At 36.7% G+C, this 15866-nt stretch overlaps 1 protein-coding gene and 1 non-coding gene across 3 annotated transcripts in view; both read right to left on the reverse strand.

The window, feature by feature from the left end:
- LOC116463477 (electron transfer flavoprotein-ubiquinone oxidoreductase, mitochondrial) overlaps positions 1-15866 on the reverse strand; it is a 38886-nt gene that overhangs the window by 2461 nt on the left and 20559 nt on the right. For both annotated transcript variants that reach the window (XM_058434658.1, XM_032146594.2), the window contains 6 exons: positions 12651-12797; positions 10597-10737; positions 9167-9310; positions 4680-4848; positions 1919-2101; positions 1438-1659 (listed from right to left, as the gene is read on the reverse strand). In XM_058434658.1, coding sequence (XP_058290641.1) covers positions 1438-1659; positions 1919-2101; positions 4680-4848; positions 9167-9310; positions 10597-10737; positions 12651-12797 — 1006 coding nt within the window. The remainder of the gene's footprint in view (positions 1-1437; positions 1660-1918; positions 2102-4679; positions 4849-9166; positions 9311-10596; positions 10738-12650; positions 12798-15866) is intronic.
- LOC116463490 (small nucleolar RNA U3) lies at positions 7364-7582 on the reverse strand. Its single transcript, XR_004246696.1, has one exon. It is a non-coding gene; the product is annotated as a small nucleolar RNA U3 (small nucleolar RNA).

Here is a 15866-nt window from a genome sequence, read left to right on the forward strand (position 1 = left end):
TTGCTTTCTGAATGCTTACCCATAGAGAATATTTATTATGAAGACCTTGGTGCATTGCTATTGATGAGTATAAATTACATGTACATAATAAAAGGAGGTACAGCAGTTTTCAGCTGAGTTGTCTCACTATCAAGGGTACTCGACACTCAGTGTTTGAGTTCCACCCAACCTCAAAGTCCTCCCTTATTCAGAGTCGTCCTCTCTTATTCACAGGGGACAAGTTCCAAGATCCTCAGTAGATGCCTGAAACCTCAGGTAGTACTCAACTTACACTGTCAATCAGAACACATTTCTGTTCATGTATTTTACCCACAAACGTGATGCTTTTTCCATCTTAAGGAAGCACTTGCCACACTCTGGCCATAACTTCTACAGTTTGAGGTCCAACAGCAAAACGCACAAATTTCTTTTTCCTCTTTCACAGAAGATACAGTCTTATGGTAGACCTTAGCAACCTCAGCATAGGATTTTTTTCTCTTTATAGAGAATTTTCTCCTTTCACTTAAAGGAAGCACTTTATGGCATCTCTGAATTGTCAGCATCACTACTCTTGCATTGTGGGGATATTTTTAAGTAAAATAAGGGTTACTGGACACAAGCATGATAATGTGACAGTAAATCTGATAACTCAGATGGCTACCAAGTGACATAACGAATGTTATGCGTGAATATGCTGGACAAAAGGATAATTCACATCCAGGGTGGGACAAGCCAGAATGGTACACAATTTAAAACTTAATGTGCACGACTTAAGAATTATTTGTTTCTGGAATTTTCTTATTTTCAGACCGTGGGTGACTGGGGGTAAGAGGATCCTAACGGTACAGCTAAAAAACTGAATTAGATCCAATCCTTAGTAACCCCAGGGAGTTTTCAACCCACTGTAATGACAAAAGCCAAAAGACCAAGTCACACTGTATCTTCTTTTGTGAATGTACTAGTTTTCAAGTATCGGAATACTATTTTGTTCTACCATATCATTTGAGACCTGGTTCCTACTACTGTAATTTCAGTTGAAAGCTCAGCACTAAAAGAATATTCATGGTGAATTTAAAGTTTCAGAGCATTCCTTGGACTGAATGTAACCATAAGGTGCTATTCTAGTACATGCACCCAAATACATACAGATGAGCTGCCATGACAGAAATGACTTTAAATAGTCACATGAACATGCAAAGAGAGGTATTTCATTTTCAAGAATCTTCATCTTAGTCTGAGCGTAGACAAAGGGCTTTTTTTTTTTTTTTTTGAGAAATGTTATCTGAACTAGGCTTAACAAAACCAGTAGTTAAAAGTATGTTTCCTAAAGGAAGCTGGATGAAGTCATTTACAATTTCTAAGGAATGGAAGGAGATACAGAAATCATTTTTTAAAAGAACAAAATCATATTCCTAAGATGTTTAAAGCAAATATTTAGGAATAGATGGAAATTATTACCTGCAGGACAGAATCGCTGCTCGGGTCCATCATATATCGACAGATTTCTATTTACAGGTATACTGTCATCCCTTAAGGTTAAATGTGCCGGCTGGTCATGTTCATGATTAGTACCACTCAGAGCCACAGATGACAAGAGGTCAAAACTGATCTGTCCATCGGGTTTTGGATACTCAATAGGTGTGCAATCCTTGGCTGGCTTGAGCCGTTCAAAGTCAGAACCTTCAACAATTTTGAGGGAAATGCTTAACAAAATATGATTTTGAAGTACTTTTTCTTAAGTCTATTTGTATAAAAACTTCAAAATATTATTACACCAAAGAAATATGACTAGCCCTCAAGTAATAATATACTGTTCTTAGACACTAAATTTATAATTTCTCCAAGCAAGTTTAAAACATTAAAGCGATCATTCTCTAATTAATGGATCCCATTCATGAATTTTTAATGATCACGTTACTCATACTCTTGTTTGAATTACCTTTATGTTTCAGAGTCCATGGCTCCATTCCTCTCAATATCCAGTAAAAGATTCCAGTGTAAATCATCCCTCCATATACACCCAGTACTCCGTGGCAGGACGGTCTTATATTTCTAACAGAATATAGCTCTTTCCATACCCATGAGTTCTTCAAATTGTCCTCATATTCAGTTACATGGAGTCCTTTTATTAAAAACATGAAATGTTAAGTGTGCCCAATAAATGTTAAGTGTGCATAAAATACGCTAAAGTATTTTGCTACTTTGATATCTGATGAGTGAAGTTTTTTTTTTTTTTTTTCGAGACAAGGTCTTGCTGTCACCCAGGTTGGAGTACAGTGGTGTGATCACGGCTCACTACAACCTCCACCTCCCAGATTCAAGCCACCCTCCCACCTCAGCCTCCTGAGTAGGTGGGACCAGAGGCACACGCCACCACGCCCTACTAATTTTTGTATTTTTGGTAGAAAGAGGGTTTCGCCATGTTGCCCAGGCTGGTCTTGAACTCCTGGGCTCAAGTGATAGGCCCGCCTCAGCCTCCCAGAGTGCTGGGATCACAGGCATGAGCCACCGCACCTGGCTGATGAGTGAATCTTAAGTAATTTTTTAAAACATGGTCCACAGTGAAGGCTCTTTCATGTATAAATGTTGGCATCTTCCAAAAAGACAACCATTAGATATAGATATGTTATTAATAGGCAGTAAGGCATTTGATTTCTTATATTGGTAGCATGGAAAATTAGTTTCACATTTTAGTGAAACCGAGAAAGAAGCTTTAAGATAAAAAGTTCATGCTACGTGTAAGAGTGAAAAAATTTCATGATTTACAACTCAATTATTTCTACCTGCTATGGGTTGAAATAAGTCCCCCCCAAAATAGGTTTTGAAGTCCTAACCTCCAGTATCTTAGACTATGACCTTATTAGTGGCTGTAGATATAATTAGTTAAGAAGAGGTCTACTACAGTACAGTGGGTCTCTAATCCAATATGACTGGTATCCTTAGAAGAAGGGACAGAACTGGGCACAGTGGCTCTAGCCTGTAATTTCCAGCTACTTGGGAGGCCAAAGTGGGAGGACTGCTTGAGCCAAGGAATTTGGGATTGCAGAGACCAAGGATTGCACCACTGCACTCCAGCTTGGGCAACAGAGAGAGACCCTGTCTCTAAAAACAAAAACAAACCCACCACTTCATAGAGAAAACTCGGTGCATGCACTTAAGAGGACAAATTGGTTCCCTTACGGCTTTTGGTGGACTCCACATGACTACTTTTTCCAGTCATTGTTTCCTGTTCTGACTCCACTCCCCTTTTCTTTAGGCTTTAACCCTCAATCTAGTCTTTGGTGACATACTGGCTCCAGTATTATCTATGTGTGGTACTATATGCACATGATATAGTTCAAGTCCAACAAGGAATGATACTTGACAAGAAAATTAAAAAAAAACTTCTACCCAGCCACTGCACTCCATCTTGGCTATTCCATTCTCCCTGAAGTGCCCTTTGCCCTTTCTGTTTTCCACTTCATCTTCCCACGCTAGGCCTCCATTCCTACAAAGATTTGAAGGCATAACCTGGTTACATACCTCTAACTAGAGGAACATTTACTGGGGCTTCTAAGAATTAAGACTCATTTATCAAATATCTGTGGCGTCGCTACTGTATGCCAGGTGTGTAGGATTCACACTAAGCAACACCTCTAGTATCAGAGTTTTCATCCAAGTAGCAGAAGACAAAAAGTTGATAAATAAGTAAATAATATAATGTACCAAAAGGTGGAAAATGTGCTAGAAAAGGCCATGCATGCAGGGGGAACTCGGGTTGTGCGTTAATTGGTGTGGTCAAGGCAGGGCCACTGTGAGTGCTATTTAAACAGGGAAGGAGAACAAAGGAGCCAGCCGTGAGCAAAGACCATGAGGTGGGAGTGCTTGGCATGTTCCGGGAACTGTAAAGAAGCCAGTGTGGCTGGAGTTGGTAAAGGGTCTTTTTAGATTAAAGCTTTACGGAGGTATAAGTGCTGGCTGTTTCTCTCCACCACAGCAGAAGAGTCATAGGCTTATATTTACAAAGCTTGCTAAAGAATACATAGCTAAATTGTGCCTTTTGTAAAGGTATTCGTTCTATTGATACTTAAGAATTTGGGAGGTATCTTAATTATGTGTATTACATGTATGCAATATAAATGCAGTACTGTCATATTTGTAATAGTTTCTAACTAGGTGGGACACCACTGGTTCTTTTCTTTCTTGTGTGTGGGGGATGGAGTTTTGCTCTTGTTGCCCAGGCTGGAGTGCAATGGCACAATCTCAGCTCACTGCAACCTCCACCACCCAGGTTCAAGTGATTCTTTTGCCTCAGCCTCCCAAGTAGCTGGGATTACAGGCACCCGCCACCACACCCAGCTAATTTTTTTGGATTTTTAGTAGAGATGGGGTTTCACCATGTGGGCCAGGCTAGTCTCGAGCTCCTGACTTCAGATGATCCACCCGCCTCAGCCTACCAAAGTGCTGGGATTACAGGCGTGAGCCACCGTGCCTGGCTACCACTGGTAATTTTCTACTTTTTTGATGTGAATAAAACAGAACATTATAGTAAAAAATCACTGACTGTAATTATTGAGAATAAGTCATGTAGTTTTATTTGCATAGCATGCTTCTTAATACTTTCTATAAAGTGACAGATGCAATACAAATCTTTTAATGTCAATTGAAATACACATAACCCAGCAATTTTCTTTTTTATACTTTACACAGGAATTTCTTACCTATTGTCTTTGATTGGAGATTTTCACTAGTTAGTTGATTAAAAATAGATTCTGCTGCTAAAATTCCACTTTTCATTGCTGTGTGAGTACCTTTGATCTTGGGAACATTCATAAAACCAGGACTACAACCAATTAGTAAACCACCAGGAAAGGTGAGTTTTGGTATAGACTGAGGAAAGAAAGATTCAGAATACATTTGTTAGCTCAAATTAAACAAGAACAACAGAATACTCCAAATCAGTCTTAAAGTATTCTAGAGCTGTAGGGAAAGGTTGAAAAATAAATACATGAAAATGAATTGAGCAAAGGAATAAAACAGAGCAAGGGCAGTTTTCTTCTTCCTGCTCTAAGAGTGAGGATTAGGACTATTACTATTTTTCTGTGAGAGTTCTTCTTTTTCCATCCTCATAACTGATCTACATGGGACAGATTTAGGACTGAAGCATCAATATGTTTTAAATAGAATGTTTTATTTATACATATCCATGTCATAGTTAAAATATTCTCTAAACCTGAATGCTGTTATCTAAATTGTGATTTGCTTGGAAATCAAAACCACAATGAGATATCATTTCACCCTAGTTAGAATGGCTATTATCAAAAAGACAAAAAATATACTGGTGAGGATGTGGGAAAAAGAAAACTCACACAGTGTTGGTGGGATGTAAATTAGTACAACCATTATGGAAAACAGTATAGCGGTTCCTAAAAAAGCTACAAATAGAACTACCCATATGACCCAGCAATCCCACTATTGGGTATATATCCAAAAGAAAGCAAGTCAGTATGTGGAAGAGATACCCGCACTCTCATATTTATTGCAGCAGTATTCACAATAATTGCCAAGATACGGAATCAAACTAAGTTTTCATCAACAGATGAATGGATCAAGAAAACATGGTATATATATACACAATGGAATACTATTCAGCCGGAAGAACAAATGAAATATTGTCATCTGTGACAACATGGATGAGCCTGGAAGACATGTTAAGTCAGTCAAGCACAGAAAGATAAACACCCTATGTTCTCACTCATATATGGAAACTTAAAAAGTTGATCTTATGGAAGTGAAGAGTAGAACAGTGGCTACTAGAGGAGGGGAATGGTAGAAAGGGATGCGGGGCACGGGGGCGGGATATGGAGAGATTGGTTAATGGATACAGAAATACAGCTAAATAGGAGGAATAAGTTCTATTGTTCTATAGCACTGTAGAGTGACTATAATAAAGAATAATTTGTTATTTTTTTCAAATACCTAGAAGAAAAGATTTTAAATATTACCAACACAAAGAAATGATAAAGGTTTGAGGTGATGGGTATACTAATTACCCTGATTTGATCATTAAACATTATACACATGTATGGAAATATCACATTGTATCCTCTCTTCCCCCAAAATTAAGTGGACCTGAAAATTTCAAAGGGCATATAAAAAACAACAACAACTGTAATTTGCTTTTACATGCATTCGGGGTAATACAAGACTTACAAAGGATACTATACACCCTCTTTATTTTACTTTGACAGCTAGGGATAGAAACCTATGCTCTAATCATGGCACCACTGCAACTAGCTACTACCCTAAACAATAGATTTTGATTAAGGACAAGCTGAATTTCCAAAATAAAATAGATAAAGACAATTCTTTGGACCTTAGTATACATTTCTGATTAAAAAAAACAATATAATAAAGGGAGGGATATTTTTCAGCTTAGACAATAAATGTCTATATGTAGCCCACAGTATAGCAACTGAACTATGGATTGTTTGCATGGGAAAATGTACTCATAGTTTGAAAAGAAGAGCCAAGCAGCGTTGTTCTTTCCACATTCTGTATTTTTTTCTTCTCTGAGGATTTCCTAAAGTAAGCCATGGGGTCTTTGTTGAGAAAATGGTGAGTGGTACATTTGGCTGATGGTATTAAGAGGGACTCAGGAGGGAGTTAATAAGAAAACTATTGACATCAACTGCAAAAGAGACATGGTGAGCACTCTGTCGCCACAGCTCTCATCAATGATAGAATTCCGTGAGGGAATAGTGGTGAAAAGCAAAACTAGGGGGCAGAAAGAATGCTGGTAAGAGAGAAGGATCAGGGCCCAGGTCCTTTCACAGTATATGTGGGGAATTAATTTATGACTGTAGTTCTCAGACCAAACTCAGGATTAGGACCACTTAGATAAAAGAGCATTAAATCAGGACCACAGAGCAGACAATGGGGAGGAGGTGCTATCTGGAGTGCTACTAGCTGAAAACAGATAAAGATTAGGGACTTAGATGATGACAATGCTTTTCTCAAATAAGGCTGTGGCTTTGTTGACACCAAGTTTGATTCAAGAACCAGAAGAATGTGAAATTTAATAAAAGGATATAAACTATGAGTGCAAGTTCTTCCAAAATAGGTGCTTAAATCCTAAGAATAAAAATATTCTGCCCAAGGAAAATGTATGTGTTTAAGTTCTAGAAGGATCCTACCTTGTGTGGGGTGGGTTACTAGCAGCTACGCACCTTGTTTGGGACATTCATTAAACTAGGGCTACAAGTAATTAGAAACCCACTAGGGGAAGATGAGTTTTGGTATAGTCAGCTGAAGAAGGAGAAAAAAGGCAGTATTTGTTAGCTCAAAATAAACAAAATTGAATGTTTCAAATTGTTGCCTCTTCTTTTTCTTTACCTAAATGGGAGCCACTTGGACTGCATCCTTTCCCTCTCACTCTCCCTAAGGAAGGATAAAACAATCATCAATGCCGAATGGCAGCTGAGCAAAGCAGCATCAAGAGCCGGGCGGCATCACACTTGGGAGAAAATACTGCGCTCTCCTCGTGGTTTCTGGTGCTTGCTACACCTTCAGAGAAACCTCTCTAGTATTGAACTACAGAAATGATCCCTGAAAGTGTAGTCTTTGTTGCCTCTTAAGGTCTTCAAGACCTTAACTGGAAATAAGTTTCTGAATCTCTGGCCAATGAAATCAGAAAATTCAGGTGAAAAGTGTCTGTGTGTGTGTGTGTGTGTGTGTGTGTGTGTGTGTGTGTGTGTGTGAGAGAGAGAGAGAGAGAGAGAGATGGGGGGAGGGGAGAGTCATCTCCTGTTGATTTACAAATCATTTGACATGTTTGACATGCTTAAGTACACAAGGTAGATGGTTTTCAATAAAAATCTGTGTGTACTATTGAATATACTGAAACCTTTATAAATTACAGAGTAGGGTTAGATTGACAGTAACTATTATGGACATTATTTTTAAGAGTTTAATAGGCTTGAATACAGTTATGTAATTCAATACATATTTCTACCAAAGGAATTACTACTCTAGAAACAAAAACAATCTCATGAGAAGTAATCTCATGACAGACTTTGGGGACAGCATTATTTTAAGATTCTAGTGATTATGTTTATAATGTAGCTATGGTTTTGAGTTTATGAAATATTATTAGAGTAATAAAGTATTTAGAACCTCACTTTTAAAGATAAGTCAATTTCTCCTCCCCAAATTTTCCTATTATCTGTTACTTTTATGATAAGTTTTTTAAAAGAAATCCAATTTCTCAGATAGTACTAGATTCCTAGAATATTAGAGACAGAGGGATCATATTTATTTTACAGATGATCTCTTAAGGCCAAAGTTAAAGAACTTGCTCCAAATAATTTGCTACAAGCTTTAGAGCAGATTTTTAGATCATCTTACCTGTATGATAACATTTCTCCAACAGTATTAACAGCTTTTATGACAATTAGCTACTAGGTCTTATTTCATTGTTTAATACAGACTGAATACATTATATTTGAGAAGACTTTGAATGTATATAAAAATAGGACAATTAAGGTAAAAGCTTAACAGAGGTAACCTAAAAGGCATGAATGTTACTAGGTAGTTGGAATGAATGAATTATGTTTGCTGAAAACTAAATTTGTCTTTGAGTTTCCTGGCAGTTAAGGAATAAAGAGAAATATTGTAGATTACAGTTTTTATTTTCTGGTTAAAACAACAAACAAAATGTCCATGAATTTATCTCCAGAGATCAATATATTATTTTTTGTTTTTGTTTTTGAGATGGAGTCTTACTCTGCTGCTCAGGCTGGAGTGTAGTGGCACAATCTTGGCTCACTGCAACCTCCACCTCCTAGGCTCAAGTGATTCTCCTGTCTCAGCCTCCTGAGTAGCTGGGACCACAGGGGCTCATCACCACGCCTGGCTAATCTTTCTATTTTTTGTAGAGATGGGGTTTCGCCATGTTGCCCAGGCAGACTGCCCAACTCGGCCTTCCAAAGTGCTGGGATTACAGGTATGAGCCACTGTGCCCAGCCTAATATATTCTTAAAACTAAATTCATGGTGTAATTGAAGTACTGTGTGACACAGTTTTAGAAATGCTACATACTTTTCTTGTTCCAATATTGTTTTTATTCTTTATCTAAATTTGTTATGTTATATGTTCAATTCTGAATTTATAATACAGAAACAAGGAAAATAAAAGTTGGAAGAGTTACCTGAAAGCCACCTTCATTGAGAGCTCTGGCTCCATATGCAATCCTTTTTCCACCTTCCAAGGTTGGCCGAATGCTAGGATGGTGTTTCCACCTCTGGAACTCTCTAAATGGACTCAGGTATGGATTCTGATAGTCTAGACCAACCTTAAAAATTTACATTTATATTAAATTAGACATTTTTATTTCAAATTAAATCAGCTAAAATGTGAGCCATGTTTATCAGAAAACATGTACGTTAAATTTCTTGTACTCAAAAGTATTTGGAGCACTATGTGCAGTAATCCAAATGTAAATTAAAAATTGTATAAAATCTGTTTGGAAAAGAAAAGGTAAAGAAAAGGATAGCATGTGTTTATTATCATCAAAATTATGAAAATTTAGAACATATTAACAAATCCTTGTGCTCTGGAACTCAAAGTCCAAATTAGAAAAACAATCTATCATGAGATTAGAAAATAAAAATGAACAACAAAAAAACAAATTAGAACAATATCTGTAGGTAAGCATCTCAGATTATGTTTCTATGAAAGGAGCTGTAATGATTTATTATACATTAATCAATACCAATTTGAAAGAAACTAATAATTTATACTACAGTACGACTGGGGAAAAAATAAAGAAAAAGGATGTAAACTACACTTAGAAAAAAGAGGAAAAGAAATATAGAAGGTTACATTTTATAATGCATTACCAAAGTGTTAAAATTAACCACATCTTTTTCCTTTGATACAATTAAGTCACAGGAATAAATATCCAAAGGTGATGGGATGAACATTTGACTGGGGGGTCAAAAAACACCAGTAACACATAAATTTAACAATGTATCATATGGAGGTCTAATCATGGCACTAAACTATAAAGCTGCCACCAATTGCAAGGTACAGAAACTAATTTTTCCATTCTTTGTAATGTTCAACATGTAATTTACTGCAAAGATGTGTAGGAGGCCAAAAAAGGAGAAACTGCTGGTATTTTTAAAAAGTTCTAAGTTCAAACCTAGTGCTGATTTCATTTTCAGTGGTAGCATGCCATAGTGGAAATGGGATTTGAGGTCAGACAAGGTCAGGCATTTCTGCCTGTTATTTGATGGGTGTATATGGGTAAGTTGTTTTAACTTATTTGGACTTCAGTTTTCTTATCTGTAAAATGAAGATATACCTATTTCACAGTTATTATGAAACTTACTTAGAAATCTCAGAAAAGCATCCAGCACAGTGCCTGGAGTGTAGCAGCTACTATTATTACTGCTACCTGTGTTTAGTAGACTTAATGACACAGCAGCCATAAGCACTTTATATATTGATAAAATTAGAAAGTAAGCTTTAAATAAAAAGCATTTTACAGTCTTCAGATTCAAAACCCTTATTTTATAACACTGATGGAAATATAACTCTAGCAGTAGAATTTTCCCTAATGGGAATATAACTTACCACAAGACCAAGAGCTACTAGGGGTTCACCTTCATTCAAATGATAGAGGAAAGATCCTCCATAGGTATGTCTGTCCAAGGGCCAACCAACAGTGTGATCTACTCTCCCAGGTTTCCAGTTCTTTTCATCAATAACCCATAACTAAAAAAAAACAAAAACAAACAAACAAAAAAGTCCTGCAGTATTTTAAAAATGTTTTTATGTCACCACAATGCATAAAACTTGCCAGGTTTAATGTCTTATTTATGAAAATTACAAGTGAAAAACTGTAATATAAGAATACAACAAAATTACCTCAAATATCAAAGAAGGCTGGGCACAGTGGCTCACGCCTGCAATCCTAGCACTTTGGGAGGCTGAGGTGGGCAAATCACTTGAGGTCAGGAGTTCGAGACTATCCTGGCCAACATGGTAAAACCCTGTCTCTACTAAAACTACAAAAATTAGCTGGGCATGGTGGCGGACGCCTGTAATCCCAGCTACTCAGGAGGCTGAGGCATAAGAATTGCTTGAACCCAGGAGGCAGAGGTTGCGGTGAGCTGAGATCATGCCACTGCACTCCAGCCTGGGTGATGGAGCATGACTCAGTCTAAAAAAAAAAAAATAATAATAATAAAAAAGAATACAGGTGGATCACCTTGAATATCAAAGAAAATTATATCAAAGTACAGCATGAGTCAGAGTAAAGAAACAGGTCAGAAAACTTATGAACTCTTTAAGACATTAAATAGATTCTCAAATTGGTAAAGACTTTTATACAATTATGGCAAATTAGGAAATCCTACTGAAAGGCTGAGGGAAAATTCTGTGGTGCTGGTAGTGTTCTCTATCTTCATCTGGGTGACAGCCACATGGGTATGTTCACCATGTAAAAATTAATGTAGCTGTACACTTAAGGTCTCTTCATAATAGACATGTATTCTCCAACAAAGAAATTTATTCCCTCTACCCTGCCCCCCACAATTGAAATAAATTGTTCACCCTCTTTTCAGACTGGTAAATTTTAAATTCTGAACAATTTCTATCTGAAATATTATCTAAGTCAGATAATATTACATGCAATCAGACATATGCAATCTATCAAAACAAACCCTTATTCACAATGAATCTAGTTTTATATAGACTTTGAACCTTTCTGAGATTTAACCTAAAATAAAGTTTTTGTTGTTAATTACTATATTTTTAATTTTTTTAGAGATAGGATCTCACTCTGTCACCCAGGCTAGGGTGCAGTGGTATGATCACAGGTCACTGCAGTCTTGATCTCTTGGAGTGAAGTGGTTCTCCTGCTTCAGCCTCCAGAGTAACTGGGACTACAGGTGTGCACCACCACACCTGGCTAATTTTTAAATTTTTAGTATAGATGACACTACGTTGCCCAGGCAGGTCTTGAACTCCTGGACCCAAGCAATCATCTTGCCTTGGCCTCTCAAAATGCTGGGGTTATGGGTGTGGGCCACCACTGCTAACTCCACAAAAATATTTAAACAAAAGGGTTATAATGAAAATTTTACATTTACATTCTAATAAGCCTAGGATTTGGGAAAATAAGACTAGAGAATGGATAAATTGAGAAAATGTACAATACATAACCTAATTAAATTTTAGGTTGCAGATTAATATACTATGGCTGAGTGTGTCTTTCATAAAGAAAATTATCTTCATATTACAATTTTGAACAAATAATTCTTTGTAGGATGTGGTCATCCTACAAACAGCATATGGATAACAAGAACAATCCTAACAGGGCAGATGGCATTACAATGAAAAAAAAAAAAAGATTCAAATATTCACAAGTTCAAGATTCACTTCAAGCAATACTTGATACAACAATTCCAACATGTAAAACTAACTTAACCAGTAAGAGAATTTGATCAGTAATATCTTCTAGCCCCTTGAAAAATATCCCAAATAGTTTTAGTCATAATGAACATTTCAAGACAATAAAAAAAATATAACTAAAATTAAATCAGTATTATAAACTACCTGATAATACAAATAAATTTAAATTCCATCTTTCCCAAAATTAAAATTACAGAAACAAACCAGGATACCTCCTTCAGTCCAATCCCGTAGGTTTGAGGTTCACAATTTGCTCTCAAATCAAACTTCTTATATAGTTGCTTGGCTAGATGTCCATGGCAACCTTCTGCAAAAATTGTGACTTTAGCATGTAGTTCCAGTCCTCTCTCAAATGTTGCCTGAAAAGCAAAAACATGTTAAATGGCAACATTTGACAATTTAAAATACATTCACATTCTGGTCAGATTCAAATTGAACTATGATTCAGATGTAGAAGAGACAGTGCAAATGTATAATATTATAAAGAATCACATAGTAAATATATAATATATAGAATCATATAATCTTACTCTTCTCACTTAAAATACCTCATGGAAATCTTTTCAAGTCACTGTATAGCTCAAATCTTTCTCTTTAATGGCTAGGTAGTAGTCCATGTAGAGAGACAGGATAGATTATCCAGCTCCTCTGCCAATGGATAATAGCCATTCACTGTTTCCAGCTTACGCATGAACATAAACAATGTTATAAGATATAAACACTCTTGAATATATATTTAATATAGAGCTGACCCCTTGAACAAGATGGGTTTGAACTGTGTGGGTTCACATATACAAGGATTTATTTTTAACCAACTAAGGATTGAAAATACAATATTCATCAGATGTGAAACCCGAGTATATGGAAGACCGATTTTTCATATATGCGAGTTCTGCAGGCCTAACCTTGGGACTTGTGTATGCATGAATTTTGGTATACTTGGGGGGTCCTCGAGCCAATCTACCATGCACACCAAGGGACACCCATATACATGTACAATATTGGTGCTTTTATTCCTGTAAGATAGATTCCCAGGAGTGGCCCTCTTAGATCGAAGGGTACATCTATTTTTTTAAATTGATATTATCATATTACTTTCTAAAAAGCCTGAAGCAATGAATATATTTCCATCAGTAGTATATAAGACCCTTTCCCTATAGTACAGTTAGTGACAGATGTAACTGTTCCTTTTACATTTTTGCTAGTGTATCAAGTGTGATAACTCACTATTATTTTAATTTTTTAATTTTTTTTTTTTTTTTTTGAGACAGAGTTGTGCTCTTGTTGCCCAGGCTGGAGTGCAATGGCACGATCTCGGCTCACTGCAACCTCTCCCTCCAGGGTTCAAGCAATGCACCTGCCTCAGCCTGCTGAGTAGCTGAGATTACAGGTACCTGTCACCAAGCCCAGCTAATTTTTTGTATTTTTAGTAGAGACGGAGTTTCACCATGTTGGCCAGGCTGGTCTCGAACTCCTGACCTCAGATGATCCACCCACCCTGGCCTCCCAAAGTGCTGGGATTACAGGCGTGAGCCACGGTGCCTGGCCCTCAATACTATTTTAATTTGCATTTCCCTGATTACTATTTTGAGCATCTTTTCTTTTTGATTCAAGAAATAATGAATGAATACCTACAATGTGCCAGGTTCTGTGCTAGGCATTGGGAATACATGGATGAATTAAAAAAAGATATGTTCCTTTTCTTTGGACTAGCCATAGAGACAGACATTAAATGAATACATGAGTATATAATTACAAATTGTTTAAGTGCTATGAAAGAGAGCAGAGGGTATTACAAGGGAGAATAATAGAAGCCAGCTTTTCTAGATTGAGTGAACAGGAAAGTCCTCTTTGAAGAAATGGCATTTAACCTCTGGACTCTGAAAAAAACAAGTATCTTTACTTATGATTAGTGGTCACTGGAGTTGTTCTTCTATGAATTGTTAATTTTTTAGATTCTACCCATTTTTCCAATGTGTTGTCTTTTTTCTTGTCAACGTCTAAGTGTTCCTTGATATTACAGATAGTCAAACATTTACAGACTTTATAGTATATTTTGGTAAAAAGAAGTGTTTAACTTTTATATATTAAGTTAAAAAAGGTTTGTCTGTTTTTTTACAGGTTTTTAGTATCTTGTTGCCATAGGGTGGCTTACCCTACCCCTAGATTGTTAACTGTCATCTCTTAGATTTCTGATTTGTATTGTTTTCGATCTTTAAATCACCAGAAAGAAACAACCAGCAAACCGGGGTCCAACTCTATTTGCTTCCAGATGGACAGTTTCCCCAGCACCACTTATAAAACAATTCAATCTGTATGAACTAGAATATTAATTAACATATTTCTGTTTCTTCTTAGAGGTAACATGCCCTTTAGTGTTCAAGGGACAGGCCGTGGAGCCACACAGTCTGTATTCAAATCCCAGCCCCACTACTTACCAGCTGTCTGACCCCAGCCAAGTTACTTAACCTCTGTAACTTAAAAATGTCCAAATCAGAATTCTTATAATAAGATGCATATTGGAGATAGGAACCAAGAGAAGGCTGTAAGAGAGCCAAGTCAAAAAAGTGTTTCAAGAAGGAAAACATAATCCAACTGTGCCAAGTGCTACCCACTGGAAGGTCAAATAAGGGAAAACAGAGACCTGTCCACCAGATTGGCAAAATGGAGGTATTTGTGACTCTAACAAGAGCTGTTTCAGTGAAATGGCAGGGAGAAAGCCTAGCTACAGTGGGTTAAATAGAGAGTGGAACAACACATTAAACAGAATCTTTGATTTTCCCCACTCTAATCTTGTGGTAGTACTGTTTTTAAAAACTTAGATTTTGGGGCTCAAATTACTAAGACTCCATTGTACTCTTCTATGCTATTAGATCTGTATAAATACAATATACAAAATATAAACGTTTTTACAAATGCAAAGCATAAAGTTAAAAACCATATATTTTTTTTTAATTTTTTTTTTTTTTTTTCTTTTTAGACGGAGTCTCACTCTGTCGCCCAGGCTGGAGTGTAGTGGCGCGATTGCGGCTCACTGCAACCTCTGCCACCTGAAATAAGCCCATATTTGAACAAATGAGAACACACAAAAATGCAATATCAGAATGGTAGAATTTGTGTGCTTCAATTTTGTTATAATATAAAATACAAAAATATTTAGACTAAAATATAATTTATAATTAGTCATAATAAAGAAAATAACCATAATATATGAAAAACCATATTCTTTTACTGAGAAGCAGTATGAGATAACAGTTCTTTACAAACCTGGCTATGCATCGGAATCCCTGGAGGCTTGTTAAGAAACAGCTTCTTAGGCCTTCCTGCAGGACAGGCTGAGCCCCAAGATGTCACATGATTCTGATGTGGCCAGTTAAACCACTAGGAGTCCCAAACAGGATTTGCCATTTGCTTTTTTTTTTTTTTTT

The sequence above is a fragment of the Hylobates moloch genome, unplaced genomic scaffold, assembly GCF_009828535.3.
Source record: "Hylobates moloch isolate HMO894 unplaced genomic scaffold, HMol_V3 SCAFFOLD_38, whole genome shotgun sequence".
In the NCBI taxonomy this organism is placed as follows: domain Eukaryota; kingdom Metazoa; phylum Chordata; class Mammalia; order Primates; family Hylobatidae; genus Hylobates; species Hylobates moloch.